The sequence below is a fragment of the Strigops habroptila genome, chromosome 5 (assembly GCF_004027225.2).
Source record: "Strigops habroptila isolate Jane chromosome 5, bStrHab1.2.pri, whole genome shotgun sequence".
In the NCBI taxonomy this organism is placed as follows: domain Eukaryota; kingdom Metazoa; phylum Chordata; class Aves; order Psittaciformes; family Psittacidae; genus Strigops; species Strigops habroptila.
In genome coordinates, this window is record NC_044281.2 from 54,034,958 (window position 1) to 54,055,156 (window position 20,199).

A 20,199-nucleotide genomic window follows, 5' to 3' on the forward strand; every position below is an offset into this window, starting at 1 on the left:
CCACTTAACCTAACAGGAATATGCTCCCTATCTGATTCAGTGAGGTTTCTGAGAGCACCATTACTGTGACTTTCAATCCTGCAAAGGCTAAGTATGTCTGCAGAAACACCCAGGAGCAAAAACAGGCACAATAGAGAACTAGAAGCAGTCTGTGCTCATCATGAGGTTGTCAGGAGTGCTGGTTCAGGACAGAGGGATTTTAAGCAATGAGGAACAACCATTTCGCATGATGAGGGTACTATGGCAGCCTTGAACCAGGTCCTGCCGGTCAGTGGGTTAAGTGGGAAGTCCCTCCCCTGTGCTCTGCAGGGCAGATATTGGACTTGGTACAGGCATTGTCTGTTGTTCCCAGATGGTGGGATCCTACCTCTCAGCCACAGGGAACATCCACCCATTTTCTAGAAACTGAAGAGTCGAGTTACAAACTGCACAAGTTACTTTCTCTAGTTTAATATATCTGCAATGAACTATTAATAAACGAGCTCAGAACATAATTGTATTTCTATTTCAACTAGGGCTTTCTTTTAACTGAAAGGATGGATTGCCTCAGGCATCTGATAGGCTTTTTTTGCCAGAAATAAGCCTGTCCAGACAGAGTGGAAGCTTAAATCGTCACAGATTTGACAGCAGGAAGGTGATGAGCTGAATAACGTGCCTCTCTTCATTTTACATCCATGCTAGCTTTTGCAGGAGCCATAAATGGCACATGCAGTCTCATTGGAAAGCACTGTCATGCTAAGCATTCAGCTTTCAGATTGGCAGAAGTTGCTGCCCCACTACCCAGGTGTGGTGGAGGGCTCTGCTGCCACATGTGCAACTGCTGGCAGAAAAATAGTCGTTATACTGGGCATTGGTACAAGTTTGTCCAGCTTGTGTCTTGCCGATGGATTCAGTGTGTCACATCAGCAGGGGCAATACTTTCCAACTGGTCTCAAGTGGGTATCTGTCCTGGTGGTGTGAATTGCTAATACCCATGGTCCTGTATATTGTGCAGATAGGTGAATTTGAGTCTAAAATTTGACATGAAAGCACAGAGTATTCCAGCATCACTGGATGATGCTTTCTGCTAATACAGTAGCTGTGTCAAGGGCAAACCTATATCACACCATTGGGTATACAGCTGCGAGCCCTATGCCTCTTGAGCATTAAGCAAATAACACCTGATGAAGAATGCAAGCCTCTTCTTCTCCATCAGTTCAGTTTTAACACTTAAATCTTTTGTAATGTGGGAGAATTCCACAGGCACCCTCAGGCTTACATGTTCAGTCAGCTCAACTACATAACTCCCAATCCCATTCTATTCCTCTGTTTAGTTTCCTTTGTTTCCAGTTTGATTTATCCAGTTGACATTCATCTCTCTTCTGTTTTTTTTTTTTCCCTTTTTGTCTTTATACAGTACTTTACCTACAGTGTCTTACTGAGTCTTCTGGCCTGCTCTGTGTTCCTTCAGATCAGCTGTATTGGAAAACTGATCCTTATGTTAATCATTGAATTTATATATGTTCTCATTGTGGAAGTGCCAGGGGTCAACCTTTTTGACAATGCAGATCTCCTGGTTACAGCTAACACCTAGTAAGTGCCTTTCACTTCCAAAATCTTCACCTCATTTCTGTCACCCAATGATTTCAGTGTGCCATTAGATGGATGAGTGCTGAGGCAGTGGTGCAAGAAAGGGAAGTGCATGATACCAGAGAAGGCATGGCTGTAAACTAAAGGCTTTGCCTGTGCTGCTCTCAACCTCTGAAGAATAGCAAAACACCATTCCCTTTAAGGTCTTTTTAATGTGGAACTTGACTAACGAGCTATCTATTAATAACAAAATATAACTGGAATCAGAGTGGATCTGTATTGCTTTTTCTTCCAGAAATGGGGAGCCGTTAGTCATTCTCACTTCTGCTCTTACACTCCCAATATAGAAATGTCATTTCTCATAAAATTAAAAAAAAAACAAAAAAACAAAAGACAAAACCCAACAAACCTCTAACAAACTTGAGCTGACTCAGGGATGTGATAATGAAACACCAAGATGTTCAGACATCTGGTATATCAAACCCAGATGGGGTGGCGGAATGGTGGTGTTTGTTGTTTGGCTAGTGATCTCCTGACAGTTGCTGTTGGACACATGTCCACATTTGAAAAGTCAGTATCATAGTTAGTCTCAGCATAATTCCCAGCAGAAGGGCCTGGGCTAAGTGGGAGTGTGGGTCCTGAAGGTCACACCAGGGAGGGAAAGTTGGCACATCCACAAACCCACCCTCTTCCACAAGTTTAATTTCTCACTGGGAGTTGCATTGTTGTGTTGAGTACTTGTTTTGATGATTTCCCTTTGTAGGCAACAGTTGTACTTGAATGTGAGTCAGTAAAATCATGGTGTTGTCTAAAGATGAATATAATGCTAAGATGTATAATAAGGAGGGTTGCCTGTAAGACACGAGTAGACCATTGTTTTACTCGGGAGTGGGAAGGCCTAACCTGGAATACATTTTCCAGTTTAGCACAAGAAGGCAGTTCACAATAATGGGGAGTCCAGAGCAGCAAAGAACCATCAGAGATCTAGAAAGCACCAATTTAGATGAAAGAATTTGTCAAGGATGATGGCTGTGGTTGCTCCTATCTTAGACAGGATGGTGGTTGAGAAGATTGCCATGGTTCTTTCCAGTGCTATCTTGTAGGTTATGAAATAGCTTGTGTAGTTGCTCAAATTTCTTGATGGTCATTAACACCTTCAAGCCAGATATACCTGGTCACTTCTGTCGTTCACACAAATATTCCATGATGTTAGCATTCCTGTGTGCCCATTACTAATTAATGGAGGTATGGCTTTTATTGCTATTGGCAGTAATCACCTGAATTATTTTATTAACTCAAGTGAATTAAATTATGTAGGAAGCCCCATGGAGCTTTCTGAGGAGGTATGAGGAGAATGAGGTTTCCTTACTTTTATTTGTAGATGTTATATATTCCAGCAGCAGAAGCTATTTAGCATTTTCTAACACAATTAGTGAAATAAAAGCATTTTATATCCCAAATATCATTTCATTCTTGTAAGTCAAGCACTAAGCGAAATTACAGCACTTAGAAGTATAATTTACGTCACTTCACAATCAAAATGTCAGTAATAAAGTGCAGAAGGTTAGCATGTTTTCCCAGAAATAGCTTTTTGTGATACTATATTATCTCTCACAAATTACATTTGTGTTACGGTTTAACCCCAACTGGAAACTAAGCCCCACGCAGCCACTCGCTCACTCCCCCGGCCCGAGTGGGATGGGGGAGAGAATTGGAAGAGTAAAAGAGAGAAAACTCCTGGATTGAGGTAAAGACAGTGTAATGGGGCAGAAAATGAAGAAAATAATGATGTTAATAGTAATAATAGAATATACAAAACAAGTAATGCACAGTGCAATTGCTCACCACTCATCAACCAATACCCAGCCAGTCCCTGAGCAGTGCCCCCCAGCCAGGTTTCCCCACAGCATGACATCATATGGTATGGAATACCCCTTTGGTCAGTTGGGGTCAGCTGTCCTGGCTGTGTCCTCTCCCAACTTCTTGTGCCCCTCCAGCCTTCTCACTGTCAGGGCACAAGAAGCTAAAAAGTCCTTGACTTCGTATAAATGCTACTTAGCAACAACTAAAAACATCAGCATGTTATCAACATTATTCCCACACTAAATCCTAAACACAGCACTGTACCAGCTACTAGGAAGAAAATTAGCCCTATCCCGTCTGAAAGAAGGACAATTTGTTTTGTCTGGAGAGCTCCATGGACAGCTATTTATTGTCGCAGTGTCTGGCAGTCCATTTGTGTGTTGTGGGAAATGAGAGCTCAGCATGTAGCACATAGTTCAGAGATGTACCTTATTGTCCAGCTGATATTAAAAAAAACCCAAACAAACCAACGAACATGACCTCATACTACTTTAATTTGGTGCCCATTGCAGCTACATAATTACTGTCTGCTCTGCAGCCATTATGGTACTCTGACTAATTAGAAGCAATGCAGATGTCACTTCTCACTTCTGTATACAAACCAACCCAACATGCAAGCGACTGAAAAGCTGAGTATAGCATGTTGGGAGTTGCTAGACTTCACTGCAGCGACACAGCAGCGTGGTGACACACGAAGTATAACTGGATGCACAGAGCTACTATCATATTACCTTTTCTCTGTGCAGAACATAAAACTAATGAGTTGGGTTTAAAGATGTGATGGACCAATATGATCTTCCAAGTTGAGTTCCTGCATAGTGTAGCCTGCATAGTGTAGCCTGCATAGTGTAGCCCAAAGAGCTTTGCCCAGTGATTTGTAATTTAGAGGGCGGGCTGTCCCTCAGCATTGTGGCTGTAAGAAGGGAGATGCTCCCGTCCTACAGGAGCTGTCCCCAAAATCAACCACTTTTCCTGCTAAAAATGTGCACTTAATGAGCAGGAGTGTATTTGCTGAGCTTGTCGTCTCTGTGTTGCCTTCCAGTAATTAAAGAGCCATCTGCTGCTGGAAATGCCTGTCCCATGGGGGAGCAACCAATGTAACACCATTACTGCTTGCATTGGGCATTTTCACTTATCAAAGAGTTACTGTAAATACTGGCTTTCATGCATTCCGTAGTATCTGCGAAGATTTTAGAGCATGTGTAACACCCATAGTGAGCTGCAGCGCCGGTGCAGAGGGTCAGATCTGCCAGGCTCCCATCATAAGACAGAGTGATTTTGGGGGGCAGTCAGTTGTCCTTGGCCAGGTAGTGATATAGGGGAGTAGGGGAATCATGCTGCACGTGGGAAATGTCTCCAACTAGATCCAACTTCTAGTGTGGGACTCACTGTCGCCAGGGTTCCCAAACTGGGTCCACGTCCAGGCACACATGCTCTGTGCTGGAGCTGGCCAATAGGCCATGCAAGAGATTGTGTGCAAGACAATGGTGGGTTGCAAAATCCGTGTCAGAAGATAATTCCATGCTTGGAGCTGTAGAAAATGTCTTGGAACAAACAAGGTTAGAGAGTCACTGTGCTTCTACTTTTTAATTTTATGCCCAGTTAGGCTACCTCGGCTATTTCAATTTCGATGATTTGTATCTCTGATTCTATAGCGAGAGGTTCTTTCAGCCCCAGAAAACTATGGCCTGAAGCTCTCAAGACAGCTGTGAGATTCTTGGGCTAAAGATGTATCACATTAGTAGCCTGCAAAGCTGTAATTGCACCAATGACACTACAGTAATTTTACCACCGATCTCTTTCTTTCCACTTAACTAGTATTTTATAAGATCCATGTACATGGTTCTCAGCCACCCACGCTTCAGAAGAAACTCAGCAGCATTAAGCAATCAGTCAGGAACTCAGATAGCTACTACGTACCAGAAAGCTCCTTTCCATCCTCTCACCGTAAGAAAAGCACACCCTCCACCTTCTCCAGCAGCTCCGCTTCATATGAGTACTTTGCAGTATTGTAAGTAGTAATAGCAAGCCACATAAGAGTTTTCTTCAGTGCATTCATGTGTGGTACTCATAGCTAGGCACAACACTGGAGATGAGTAACTTGCAGAAGAAGGGAGTAGTGCTAGTTAAAGGAATTAAACATATCTCCATGCTACAATAAATGGGGCAGAGGAGCCATCCTTCATAAGGTATCAGCCCAAAGCTTCCTTCTTCAGGTCAAATTTTCCAGCCTGACCTAATGAAGTAGTGACAGGTGTACAAGCACTGCTAAGCATCCCACAGTGACATCAGAATCCCAGTTGATTCTCTGACTCTTAATCCTTCTCCGATATTTTAACCACATTAACCGTGTTGCACCGCCACTCTGGGTTTTTGAGAGTAGATCAGGCGACCTTTTTTCTCCTCCCCTCCATCTTTTTGTAGTTTTCTGTTTCGAAAGAGCTATAGCCCCACGTAGTGTTAGAGGTGCCACATTGCAAAGGTGCTGTTACATGACGAGTGCTGGAGGGAGCCAAACACTCTACTAACCTTGTATTTGTGGTTTTTTTCAGCATGTCTGCAAATGGAACGTTATGGTGAGTCACTTTGGCATGAAATATTTTTATGGCGTTTTGTTGGTAGGCATTTTCTGTTCACAAGGTGCAGTATCAGCATGTTGGCTCACCAGCAGTATCTGGTATTTGACTATGCATTGCTGTGACCTGGTGCAACAGTGCAAATGCCGTGAGTGGACTGAGTATTGCCCTTTTGTACGTATAGCTACTCTCAGAGCTTCCTCTTTCCTGTGGGACTTACGTCAACTTGCTTTATAGACCATCTCATACAGCTTACTTGTAATTACAAGTCAAAGGTTTTATCAAAGCAATATTGTCATCCTGTATAACTCTAATTCTGATTTAACAGGTTTTATTTGCTTGCTTGTCAGAAGGGATGGAAACGTGTCTTAAGGGTTTTTTGAACTTACAGAATACTTACAAAACAAAGGCCATTAAGAAATTACGAATTACAGAAGCAGTAAGTGTAGAACAGTTCCAGACTTAGGAGAATGGGGAAGCCAGTGCAGGAGACACACTGAATAGAGTCTGAAGAGCTGTCAGCATTTTGGTTTTGCCAAGCATGGTGCTGGCTGAATGTATGGCTATTCTCTAAAAAATGGCTTTTATATTGCTGCTAACCCTTTTAATGAAGGTGGATTAAATTTCCAGTTTCAAAGACCTCCTTTAGAAATCAGCACCTATGAGCCAAAGCCCTCAGCTTTTTGCAGGTATTGTTTGTCCCTTTACCAAACACATGCTTTGAGGGCAAAGAAAAAAGACATTTCTTCAGAGGTTGGTTAGCCTTAAAGTGGGAACTGCGGAGCGTGCCTAAGCTGAGTTCCTCCACTCTGACACTAACTGGGAGATTCTGCTGTTCCGTTGGCTGCAGCTCTCCAGCAGTGACACGAGTCGCGCTGAAGATTGTGACCCCTGTCATCATTACTGTCTTTGTCCTGGCACTGTACTTGCATGCCCAGCAAGTGGAATCCACTGCAAGGCTTGATTTCCTCTGGAAACTCCAGGTTAGTGGGTGTTTGCTGTGTTGGAGCACATAGACATTGGTGTTAATATAAAATTACTGAGCTATTCACTACCAAGTTGAGGAGCATTATAAAATGCCTTTGAATTTAATCTGGATCTGGCATGTACCTGGGCTCTCCTCTTCTGTAGTACTTTGCATACTCACTGCTTCCTACCCTGATTATTTACTTTAACCCCTTGTTTCCTTGTAAATGCATTTTCAATAGTAATAGGTTATAGATCTGAAGATAGAGGGTAATTAATTTGGGCAACTGAGCCTGTCACTGTTGCAAGAATCTGTACTATAACACAATTTGTAAATGTAAGAGGCTCGTATTCACTGCTGAATTGTTTCCCAGAGTTCAGTGAGCTTTAGTTTGCTGTGTTCAGGGCTGTGAAAGATTCACATTTGCATTTTCATTCGCTTTCTTGCTAAGCAGTGGGAACCGGCTTGATATCCAGCCTTCATTAGCCCCTAGGCAGCAGCACTGGATAACCAGCAAGCTACAGATAATGCCACACTGTGCTCCTGTCCCTGAGTGCAGTGTTAATGTTTTCACTACCCGTGTCCATGAGTGATACTGGGGCATTGTATGTGATTCTCAAGCAAGCAGGACAGGTCTCAGCTTTGCCCAGGACTCAGCTGGGGGACTGCAGAACTGCAGGTTTTATATAGATTTTTTTTACCTTCTGGATGGCAGGACATCATTCTAATAATAGGTCTCAGTGGTTTGAGTAGGAGGCACTGAGGAAGCACCAATTAATTAAAGCTCCTTGGGAAGCAGATGAACATTGTTATCCTCATTTATAAATGGTAAAACAATTGGAGGCATGAGCTGACTTGCCTATTCCAGGTCTAGGCTCAGCTGGCCAAAGCATTTGTGTCCCCAGGTGGAGTCAAACATTTTCCTTCTTCTGTCCAGACATACCACTTTCTAAAGGGTCCTTCCCTGCTTTATTTCCAGTTTCAGATGTCCTGTTTCAGAAATCAGCATCCACAAGCAAAGTCGCAAGCGCTTTGCAAGTATTGCTTGTGCCAACATGTAGTTACGGGATGTGGGGAGGTTATCCCTTCTCCCCTCATTAAGTGAGGCCTGGAGAGTATGGCTATGTGAGCAGTTAGGGGGTGCAGGGAGAGGATTATAATTGAACACCACTCATGCAATCAGACTTCAGCAATGGTCTTTTTCCTCCTGAACCTGTTGTGCTTGACTGTGAAAGCCAAATGTGCAGTTTTGTGGATGGTAGGATGGTGGTGGAGTTTCCCAAAAGGAACAGACCTTGTACAGGTTACCCAATTCAGAGCCCAGAAATACAACAACATTGGATTCTGGTGTTATTCTGTGTCTGCTTTTACACACAATGAGATGGACCCTCTTCCACTGGAGAAACTTCCACAAGTTTCTGCATATCTCTGGTTCTGCCCTCCTTTGCAGTTTCCCCCTTTCTTCTGTTTCTGCACTCCCTGCAAGTTCATTTTCAGCTTTTTTTTCCTCCCCAGAGCAGTTACCAAAAGAGTAAGCACATCACTGTCTCTCCCTCCTAAACTAGGCCACTGAAGAGAAAGAAGAAATGGAGGAGCTGCAGGCCTATAACAGACGCCTCCTCCACAACATTTTGCCAAAGGACGTGGCAGCCCATTTCTTGGCTCAGGAGCGGCGAAATGATGAACTGTACTACCAGTCCTGTGAGTGTGTGGCTGTCATGTTCGCCTCTATAAGCAACTTCTCAGAGTTTTACGTGGAGCTAGAGGCCAACAACGAAGGGGTGGAGTGTCTGAGGCTGCTCAACGAGATCATTGCCGATTTTGATGAAGTAAGTCACAGCAAATCTGTGTGGACAGAGTGAACCGAGTCTATGTGTTTAGTTGGGCTTTGCTGAGCTCCTGAGGGAAGGTAGCTTATTGAAATCCTTGCGCCACGGTTCATTTCTCCTCGCTCTAGAAGTCTTTCTTTTTTTTTTTCCCATTAAGATCCCTTCCATTCGCTTGTTGCTCCTCTGAATATCTCAATCCTTTTCTTCCTATACTTTGAGTAGTGGAGGCTCTGTCCAGCACTTTGTAGTACTTGTACCAAGGAAAGACACGTGGCAAGGACATTACCAGCATGTACATATTTATCAAGGTTTATTCACTTCTTTTGCTCTTGTGAAACAGATAATAAGTGAAGACCAATTCCGGCAGCTGGAGAAGATCAAGACCATTGGCAGTACATATATGGCTGCATCAGGCCTGAACGATTCCACATACGACAAGGAAGGGAAAACGCATATCAAAGCTCTGGCTGATTTTGCCATGAGGTTAATGGACCAAATGAAATACATTAATGAACATTCATTCAACAACTTCCAGATGAAGATAGGTAATGTCACTGTGTTTACTGGATTAAGTATAGGTAGTGGTCATTCTGAGCTTGGGGATTTTATGGAGAGTAAAACCCATAGATGCTCTACAGTGATGTTAATTGTCTTGTGTCTGGTGACGACTTTGGCCTCTATGAAACATCAGAGCAGCTTTGTTAGTGTAGCAGCATTATTATTGAGGCTCCCTGGAGAATCAAGAGCAGTTGGGCAACCAACCTTGGTGCAGAGAAGCTCTTTCTTACCACAGCTGGTCTCAAATGGTAGCTGAACTTGTGCTCGTTTGCCTGTGATGTGCTCCCTGCTCACAGCCTCTATGGTCCTCAGCTTTGCCATTTTTGGACATTAAATTATCTTTCCAGTCAGGGAACAAAAAGAGACAGAAAAGAAGGAAGAGAAGAAATGTGATGATGTGAAGTGTGGTATTTTTTCTGGAAAGCTGCTGGGCTGCTGTGTCACAGGCACCCAGCATCACAGCAGCTGTGTGCTGACTTCCAAGTGAGCAGTTTGCTTGGCAGCCAGATGGCAAACAAACCTTTTCCTGTTACCTGGTACTGGAGATTAGCTTTGAGTTGAGCAGATCCAGTGCATGCTGCCAGTCAGACAGGCATAGTGGATCAAAGAAGCTTCTTAAAGAAACTTAAAAGTTTCTTTCCACACAGTTTGGCCATAGCTTTACATGTCAGGTAAAGCAGAGTTAGAACAAATGAACCTCAGGATGGGTTTTTATTGTCTGAAAAATAACTTGCCTCAAGCTTTATGTGGATCTGAGCATTGTGGGATTTCTCTTCTCCTTCCAGGCCTCAATATTGGTCCTGTTGTAGCTGGGGTGATAGGAGCACGCAAACCCCAGTACGACATATGGGGCAACACGGTGAATGTAGCCAGCCGAATGGACAGTACAGGTGTGCCTGACAGGATTCAGGTAAGAAATTCACTGGATAACTTACATTGCCAGCCCTGTGTCACTTACAGGTTTTGAAACCTGATGTGAATTGGAATTTTGGTTTCATTTTATTCCTTTATGCCATACATTTAACATCCATACATACAAAGTACTGAAAGAAAAGCCAGCTGAGGAATGCCAGTGCTATCATCAAGTTTTGCCTTTTAATCTTGACCAACTTTGCAACCTTTAGTCAAAAACTTGCAGGTTAGTTCTGGGTGGAAGTGTTGAGCCGAGTTTCCTTCCCCACATGCCTCATTGGCCCTATGAGCGCAGTCCTATTGTGATGCTTACTCTCACTTGTGCTGCTGCCTTTGCTGTTTGGCTATGGGCAGCTGTAGGTTGTTTTATTTTTCAAGGGCTTGACTCAGATCTGTGTTTCTGTAATTCACTTCTCTGTTCGTAATCTTGTATGTGTTGTGAGGCTAGCAAGGATCCAGCCATCAGTGGGATGGGGATATGTAACTAGAGAAAGAGGATGGTTTCAGGGATTAATGGAAACTGTCTTGTAATCAAACATCTCCTTGGCCTTCAGACAGGGACCTTTCCAGTGATTCAATTCCACTGTCCCGTGCTAGCTAAGCCAATGTCCACAGTAACAGATTGTCATTCCTTGGGAAAGTACTGAAGGGATATAAAAACAGTTAAACTGATGTAAAACCTAAGAGGGGAAGCCATGCTGTTTCTTTCCAATTAAGCTGTCAGTTAACTGGATCAATATTTATCCAACACTCTAACTTTCCTACGAGATGGTCTGTGAACAATTTTTCATTCCAGTTAAGCAAATCAGCACAGCAATGTTACAGCCACAGGAAGCCAGAAACAGGAATATTTAAAGCCACCTGAAAAGGGGTGTGAAAAAATATTGTAACAAATACGTATCTCAGGAAATCTGGTCTTCAAACTTCTCTTATGCGGCAGCATAAGTGATTATTTTTGAGTGGCATCTGCAGAGAGAATTCGGATGCTGCTAGATTATCCCATTTGTTCAGTCTTTCTCATTGCCTACCACCTTTTCCTTCATAAAAACATATCTCTGAATGACCCCTTCTAAACTGTACATCCACTGGGTAATTTCTAAGGAATTTCTTGATGATTTTTAATATATGTTTAACCTGTTTTCCTACTAACACTCCAGTGATATAACAAATGCATCTGAGTAGACTGAACTGCCAGGTGTGTTTTTAAAAACGTGACTCATTTGTTTCTTTTTATCCTGTGACTGTCTCAAAAAATGCATTCCTCCCCCCTTTACCTCCCCAGTTGTGTACCATGTGTGACTTCTGTAGTTCCTGTTTCCAAAGGTTGTGTTTGTTCTTCAGCTGTGCCAACCTTTTAGTTAGCGATTGATCTGGAAAAGTCTACTGACTTAGAAACAAAGTAGTCGATCCTACTTTAATTTTGTGCATGGATTACTCCAAAAGCAAATGAAAAACACTGTGTGGAAGGCATGACCAGCATCTGCTTACTCTTGTTTATTCTGCAGGTAACCACAGACATGTACCAGGTTTTAGTAGCCAACAACTATCAGCTGGAATATCGAGGGGTCATTAAGGTCAAAGGCAAAGGAGAAATGACCACCTACTTTCTAAATGAAGGGCCTCCAATTAGTTAGCATTGATTGCAGCATCACTCAAAGATGGAATTTGCATTACACGAGATTGTGAATTGGAGAAGAATGACTTTTTGGCAGTGAAGCTGAAAATGCACCACAGTTGAAATTTCACACTATGACTCTAGAGCTGATATCAGCAAACTCTTTGGCCACCCATCACAAAAGGCAATTGAAAGAAGCCACCTTGGAGTTGCTCCTGGCTGAGTGCTAAGTCAACCAAAGATGCGTACTACAGAATTCACAGATAAGACATGAATTTGGAGTTTTTTAAAAAGGCTGCTACCACAGAATGATCTAAGAAGCTATTTAAGTATTTATTGACGCAACACAACATTTACTTGGTTGAAGGAATGTATGATTCACTACAAAGCATTATTTTTTGGAATGGATTTGCACTCCCATAATGTTTCCATCCCATACTGCCAGCTATTTGAAGTGTACCACTGTGCTTTTATCAGCTGTTCTGAATGGCTTTCAAAATTGACACCCACTGTTGCAGCACACAAAAAGGCCTTTTAGAAGGGCATCATTAATGGTTTAGTGTGAAAAGACATCCTAGCCCTGGCCCCTTCTTTTCCCTTCTTTTACATGGCTAAATGACTGCTCTTCTGAGTGGGCCTGGCACATCTGATGAAGGGGAAGATCAAGATAAAGAATGATGGCTCTACAACCATATTTATTAAAAAGTCTTCTGTGCTCTTCTTTGGTATATATCAGTTTACATGGGAAAGACTAGATGTAAACAAGAGACACTTTGTGGGGGGAACTCCCCTGAAATTTGTTGTGGGTTTTTTTGTATTTTTTATTTTGTAATATTGAAAACATGGAGATCTAACAGATATACCAAATTCTATATTTTGTAAATTATATATAAATTAGCAGGCAGGCTGTCCACACCAAGGTGTGGTGGGAGGTGTATATAACCTGTAGACTTTTGTGTAATTTTTTTCTGCATAATACTCTGAACACAGACTTGGCAGTTTTCAGATTATCACTATACGATCAACCAACAACAAACAGGTGAGTTTCCAGGCTGAATCAGATGCATTTTAAAATGAAAATCCAGAAAATTCTACAACCCCAAAGAAGAGGAAAAACCCAAATGTGGTAGTCACACAGTTGTTCCATGCAGCGTTCAAGCGGAAGGTGGCATCTTAACAAATGGAAACAGGACCTTTGAGTTTTAGCTACTGAGGTGGTATCATGTCAAACATGTCAGAAAGAGCTCTAAGCAAATCTTCTAACTAATGCTAACGTGAGCTCTCATAAGAAGAAAAAAAAAAAAAATTAGCTCATTTGAACTTTTTGTTTAAAAAAAATGATTTTTCATAGATGGTCTTAATAGAATCCTGCTGATATGAGAGTTGTCTGATATTGTAACTGCCATTTGACATTACAAGGAACTATGTCCTGCAGCATCAAGTTGACTTTCCTATAGTAGGCACTTATTTAAACTGAGTCACAGATTTTCAATTTTTCAGGAATTAGGTGATCTTCAAAAAACTTTATGATGGCAAGTGTATATATATGAGGTGGTCAACCTTAAAATGCAGTGCCATTGATATTGTATTGGACATCTTTATCACTAGTGGGGGCTTTATGAATAGTTCACTGTTATCATTTATGTACCTTTTTTAACCATTAAAGAAAAATCCCTTGATATTTTATTAAAAAAAAAAAAGAATTTTAAAAAATGCTATATTTTTTATATTCTATGAGGGGAGAGTTTTGATATTGAATTTGGCTAGCACTAAAAATGACTCCAATCTTTTGACACTTAATAAAGTTCTTTTCCACTCTTCTCAGGGCAGAATTACTGTAGTACTAACAAACAGCTTAATGATTGCACTATGGTGGTGGTGATTTATTTTTTCCTACTCAACAAGAATAAGTGAAAATCCATGGGCCTGTCTTAATTAATTTGCTATATTGCTGAGCATAACCCGAGCATTAAGCCATTTAAACGTGAGCTTAAATGGCATCGCCCCTTTCCTTCTCCCTTCCACTAGGAAACATCTCTGAAAAGTATAGTATATTGACTTCTGTAAAACTGCCAAGTCTGCCCTTGTACTATACTTTTGCTCCTTTACATCTTCCCTGGTTTGCAAAATACTTCTGTTGCATCACACTGTTATACCTTTCTTTCCCCCTCCACCTTCCATCCCTTTTACCCCCTCACCCAGATTCATTATCTTCATGCCATACACTTGGGTTTAAGTTTGCTTTCTGCTTTATGAAAGTCTGCGGTCTTCTTAACTTTTGATTCATCTTATGAAGTTGTGTTGTCAATGAAATTTCAAGTCCCCCGTATCTCTAGCTGTGATTGTTGACAGTGTGTCATGATCATTTCAAGGGGTATTCACACACTCTTTACTCTGGATCTTGCAAAAATGGATACAGTTATGATTTCCCATGGAAATTGAAATCTATTTAAGTAATTTAACTATATTAAACACTGTTTCACTGGTAAAGCGTCTCTGTTTCATTTTAGCTGCATCTGGCTAGTGAAGAGATCATATGTAAGCTGTGTAGGAGATGATACTGAATCTGCAAACGGAAACATCCCTTTGTTGACCAGCACCGATGGGTGGCTGTTTGGCCACACTGGTGCTACACAGTACCCAGTACAGAGCGCAGCAAGGGCTTTGGCTGCACCCCAAACATCTCACGGGTCCCTCTTGTGCACCCACTTCCCCTGAAACGATAGCCTCAGCAGACCTGACAAAGCCTCGTGGCACTGTGGGTAAATATACTGGTATAACTGAACAGCTTAAATTATTCTGTGTCTGTGTCCTATTTAAAAAAAAAAATAAATTCTGTGTTGTTTTTCAAGTACCTCACCTTTGCCAAAAAATTCCCCACGTACCTTGGTACTTGTCCTCTCAAGGACACCTGGAAGGTGGCACCTGTGCTTGCCATGCACCATTTCCAGTCTTTACAGGTAAAAGTAAACGCTATACATAATGCTGCCTATTAACAGAAGCCTAAAGTATAACTGAGAAACAATAAGCTGCAGCTGTCAACTGACTTTTTTGGTTGAGGAGACTTTACACAGGCAACTAAGAAGCGAACGACTTACATGCTCTTATCTATTAGGAGGGGTTTTATAAGTAAGTATACTAAGAAAATAATAGCTGCATTAACAAAAAGCCATGAAATACTTCAAGTATCAAGTTAAGAAAGATGGTGAAGAACTATTTAATACTTTATATATTATCTTTTACATAATCATGCAATTTAGGACATCATCTGATTGATATAAGCAATTTTTGAAACTATCTGCAGATGGGTACTACCCAGGGGAAGGAAGCCAGTAGCCTCCAGTGCTCTGCTCTCCCATTTAAATTGCTGCACACACTGATTGGCTGAACGATTTTCCCTAAATGCATCTTTTTCCTGTCCAGAAAGCATTTTGGTGAATTTTAAGGTGTTCAGCCACTTCTCTCCAACACAAAGCTGGCTGCTTCAACTATCTGTCTGCACATAATAAAATGATACATTTCAGATGCACCAGATTTCTTACACGTGTCCCCTGCGCTGCCAGTACTCCTGGCCTTGCTGTCTGTACTTTACACAATACACATGGACACCAACATCTGGCCAAAAACTATGCCCAGGGGCAAGTATTTTCATTCTGTTAACCTTTTCAACTGCTCTTCAGGGCACCATCACTTCGAGTTTGAAGTTTGGGAGAGAAAGGTTGGGATGCAGCCTGAAAAAGGGCAGATCAGCTGTTCTAAGCTGAAAAACCTCAGATTCCATTCTCTTGATCCATTTGGTCCCAGGATTTCCAATTGACAAAGCCAGAGCACCTGGGCGGGCTGGGGCAGGACTGAGAACACTGATTTCAGATGGGATGGGAGACAGCAGCAGCACCGTTTTCCTGCCATGTGACAGCCAGGCAGCTTGTCTATAAAGCAAGGTTCTATTTTCCAATTTCTACCCCTGAGCACCCCGTGGTCCCCACCCGCCCTGCTCTGCCCTGGCATTTGGCTTGCAGTGGTGGCAACAAGGCTGCACTGTTGGTGCCAGCCCCATTCCCCACAGCTCCCACTGAAAGCCGGTGCCAAGAAGAGCGGATAAGGAGGTGGTGGGTGCTAGGTGGGAATTACAGCAGCAGCGCAGCACAGTGAGAACCCAGTGTTGACAAGCTCAGAGGCAATGCTGGCACAGCACAGGTGCCATTTGAATAAAAAGCTCCACAGGAGAACAGCCAGAGCGAGCAAGCTTCTCCTGTAAGCAGCTGGGCTCAGAGATCTTTTCTTTAAACACAGAATTTCACATGCAAATAACTACTGGAACAGACCTGTGCGGCTTTAGCCCAGCTACCATAGCTGCTGAACAGTGCTGCAGGCTCAGGCTGAGAGACACAAAACCCCTTCCATCACAGAGGAAGGGGAGAGCATGTCTCAGCCTAAGGGCAGCCACTCCTTCCAAAGTAACTGATGATACACAAACCATCAAATCCAACTATAGGTAAGCAAAAAATAATCACCCCAGGCTGTGTGTGCCATCATCTAATGCCCACCACCCTCCCCAGCAGCACAGCAGTTAATGGTGCAACAGCACAGGACCCTACCATACATGCTGCTGCTGCTCCTAGCTACAAGGGTGCCCTCAAAGGGCTCCAGAGGAGGCCTCCCCACCTAAGGCCAAAGCCAGCGTTGTGAACCTTGAGTTCACAACAACCTTGTGTTGGTCACACAACCCTGAGTTCACAACAACCAAAGCCCAGACAAAGCCATTATCAGCAACCCTGCTGTGCCATCAAGAGCAATAGTGTCCTGGGTTCAGCTATAGCAGTCACTTTTCTCCATCTTAGTAGCTGGTGCAGTGCTGTCCACTTCTGCCTTTACTGAGAGGCTAAGAGCAAGAGTCTCCTGCTCTCACCACTCAGGTATGCTTGGAGCTCTCCTGTCCTTCAAGTGACTGTTGCCATTCAGTCTGAAATGAAATACAGGCTAATGGACATCCTACCTTTCCTTTTCAGCTGCTCAGTAAGAGGCACAGCACAGCATCCCAGCATAGCCATGCCTGGGGCACAGGGAGAGAACACCAGAAGGAGAGCCATGGAGTGTCATCTTGTTGCTACACACCTCTTGCTAGGAAACAGGGCTCACCTCAGGTTGCCTGTAGATCTAGAAAGATGCAGTTTGTGTCCTGAAAAGGGCAGAAGGAAGACAGATTAGAGCTGGCTCTGGAATTATTTAATGTCACGTTTGATGTTGAAAGCGGGCACAACAATGCCCCTGACTAGGCGAGCACAGAAACACACAGCTGATAATGTCCTTCTCCCTTGCCCTCTCTTCTCATGGCATTTCCAGAGCAGCTTCAGTACAAGAGATGGAGCACATGCTCATTTGCTCTTAAGCTTTGTGTGGTGCTTGACAACTAGGGCATGTTCTCAAGCTGTGCTCAGTGTACAGGTTAGCAGGCTAATCCTACAGCGTCACTCACATGTTCCTGATGCAAGCTGAGGAGGACGCCCAGGTCAGAGCTCTGCATGCCATATCAGAGCCAGGTAGCTGCATAGCATCTATGCAGCCCCTGCTAAGCATACCTTAAAACCTTCTGAACAGGTACTTGTCATCTACCTGTCTCAGGATGCTTTGCCTCTGAGGAAGAAAGGCTATCTGGGAAAACAAAAACTCTGTAAATGCTCTAAGTCTGAACAACTTTTTTTCTAGCTCTGTGAAGTCAGGACAGCAAATGTGGGTGTAGCAATTGCCAAAAGTGCTCCATCAAATTTAATAGCAAACAATTTGATTAATAAAATTGATGAACCACAATTTTGTTAAGTGAAAGAAGCTGGTACAGATGCTGTGAGATGATCTGACCTTACTAAAATAAACAGTACCTGGAGTATAAGACCAGCTCTGGCTGGAACTGCACATGCAGCGGGATGCTCCAGGGTTCCTCTGACCCCTGTTGAGAGATCAGCTGGACTCTCATCAACGCAGGGCTGCAACTGCCATTGAAGCAGACCCCCTGCTGCTACTCTTCTCACCACTTACCTCCTATCAGGGAAAACACCTCCTGTAAGACATCCCTTTATATTAACAACATTCAGAATGCATGGATTTCTGGAAGCCGTAACACGTATCTAGAATGCTACTTATTCTGACAAAAAGCTGATTCAAAATAGCATGTGTTTAGTCTTTGCAAATGTTAATGGGCTGCTTTTTTTCAATACAAGTCATGAAAGCAAAAAACAGTCATACCATAGCAGTTGCAGTGGAAATGGGGAATGAAAGGGAAGAGGCTGAAAGGTAATATCCCTAAACAGATGTTCCTCAGTCCTTTGATAAAGAGACTATCATTATATTAAAGAATCCACAGTGAATGTTAAGTAATCACAATGTCTGTAAAGGAAACCATCATCACCTAGTTCTCAGCTAGCTTTGATACAGCTAAAAATCAATCCAAGTAACACACACATACATTCCCTTGTAGAAGGCTGCATTCTTTTCTACACCTCACTCCTCACCTCTCCTCTCTTCTTATATATCTTATACATGTGTGTCTGTCAGTATTCCATGAAGCAGTGTGAAAGGAAAGAGGTCTACACATTTTCCAGGGTCTGAAAAGTTATTTCCTAGCAAAATCTGACAATTCACAAACTAGTTCTTTTCCCTAGATACTAGCCCAGACATTGAATACAAAAGAGCAGACCACTACGAAAAATCTCAGACATTAAACAAAAACACACAAGGAAGAATGTGATGAAGTCTGTAGGACCTCAAATAGGGGACTCTGAAGTAATCAAACCTCAGACAGCATTACATATATCTTGTGGAAGTCAGTCAAACTTTCGGCTATCTCTTCCTGACAGTGATTGTAAATAGTGACACCATTCAAAGAAAAATATGGTATTGTGGGTGTTGGGTGGACTCATTCCAACTTCAAAGAGGGCTTACTTTATAAATACAGCAGGAAGTGAGCTCTGCTTCTACTAAATCCCACAGAAAAGAAATCAAGCAACTATGAATGGCCTTGTGCAATTCAAATGAAAATAAAGCATGTTGTTCCAGAGAGTAGTCATCTTTTGTAAGTAAGTTCATCCTCCTAAGTCTAGTAACTCAAGCATCTGGTAAAATCAGCAGGGAAGCACCTGCAATTTCTCCAAATGCTGAGTTTGTATAAGCAAATGGGAAATACTGCGAATTTTCAGTAAATTTTCACCTCCAAAATGGCCTGGTGTATCTTGTTACTCGCCTCACACAAAATTTCAGCAAGTTTAATATTATAGTCAAACTAAACCACTATGTTCAACAGCCATGCTTTTAGCACCTAGTAATATCAGGTAATGAAGTACAGTCATGCTCATTAACTTTTCATCCTGACATGGGATTTTTATCAGTGCTGTAAAAACAAGCAAACAAAACCCCAACTGTCTTCCATTACACTGGCAGTTGCATTTGTTCATTATATGTGCTAATCAGCAATTAATTTAACACCAGCATAACTGGAATGGAATAATGGCTCCAGATGCTATGACAAAGAAAGTTTTCATTCCTTAAAAATGTATCTTTAGGAACAGCAGGAAGGGAAGGTATCTCAGAGAAAACAAGATTCTCTGCCAACATATAAACTGAAGAAATGATGCAACAGAAGATTCTTGTGCACAACAGCCTGAATTAAAAACTAAGCAGTATTTCAGGCATTCATAATAGCTTCCTTGCCTATCAGCGATGGTGAAGTGAAAAGATAGGTATAAGGACTCTTCCAGACTTCATGAGCAAGATAAAACCTGGTTTTATAGTTAAAACATTCAATCACTGATTTAATATGGTAAAGGACTGATTTTCACCTTTTCTGATGTCCAGAGTTCAGAAGGAGGAACTGAATGCTAATACAAGCAAACCTCTCTGTGCTAAAAAAACAGGCTGCTGTTGTTCTGGATTTTTGAAACATTTATGGTGTAAACATTTCCTAAAATTCTTGTATGCTTCAATCCAGTCCTCCTTTTTATCTTTTCCTCATCTTCTGGATTCCCAGAACAAAAGCAGACCATGTTCATGAATATACTCTTCTGTCTCAAAGTGGGGAGGGAAGAGAATTAACTGCAAAGCACATCACCTCCAACACCAACCTTTGTGGCAGCACACCAAGGTTATCTTCAAGGTCTTGATCTCAGACATCAGAGACACACATTATGAAGAATATAACACATATTGCTCCCGTTCACTTTGAATTACAGTTTCATTCTCTAATTCTTCTTGGTTGTATTCTGCATAATTTTCTTGACTAATACTATTTACTTACAAAGAAAATAAAATATCTAGCTCCTT

General features: G+C 42.2%; 2 protein-coding genes across 4 annotated transcripts in view; one reads left to right on the forward strand and one right to left on the reverse strand.

Annotated features, from left to right (window-relative positions):
• The window catches only part of ADCY5 (adenylate cyclase 5), a 216,093-nt gene extending 201,884 nt beyond the window's left edge, over nucleotides 1-14,209 (forward strand). For both annotated transcript variants that reach the window (XM_030487012.2, XM_030487014.1), the window contains exons 15-21: nucleotides 1,397-1,572; nucleotides 5,985-6,008; nucleotides 6,859-6,991; nucleotides 8,541-8,804; nucleotides 9,145-9,349; nucleotides 10,148-10,272; nucleotides 11,780-14,209. In XM_030487012.2, the coding sequence (XP_030342872.1) occupies nucleotides 1,397-1,572; nucleotides 5,985-6,008; nucleotides 6,859-6,991; nucleotides 8,541-8,804; nucleotides 9,145-9,349; nucleotides 10,148-10,272; nucleotides 11,780-11,908 (1,056 nt within the window). In that variant the 3' untranslated portion in view covers nucleotides 11,909-14,209. The remainder of the gene's footprint in view (nucleotides 1-1,396; nucleotides 1,573-5,984; nucleotides 6,009-6,858; nucleotides 6,992-8,540; nucleotides 8,805-9,144; nucleotides 9,350-10,147; nucleotides 10,273-11,779) is intronic.
• SEC22A (SEC22 homolog A, vesicle trafficking protein) overlaps nucleotides 1-20,199 on the reverse strand; it is a 45,536-nt gene that overhangs the window by 2,674 nt on the left and 22,663 nt on the right. The window contains exon 8 of one of the 2 annotated variants that reach the window (XM_030487020.1): nucleotides 12,148-14,289. The exons of the other annotated variant lie outside the window; for it this stretch is intronic. Within the exon in view, the coding sequence (XP_030342880.1) occupies nucleotides 14,257-14,289 (33 nt within the window). The 3' untranslated portion in view covers nucleotides 12,148-14,256. Of the gene's footprint in view, nucleotides 1-12,147; nucleotides 14,290-20,199 lie in introns of those variants that run through there. 2 annotated transcript variants of the gene reach the window in all.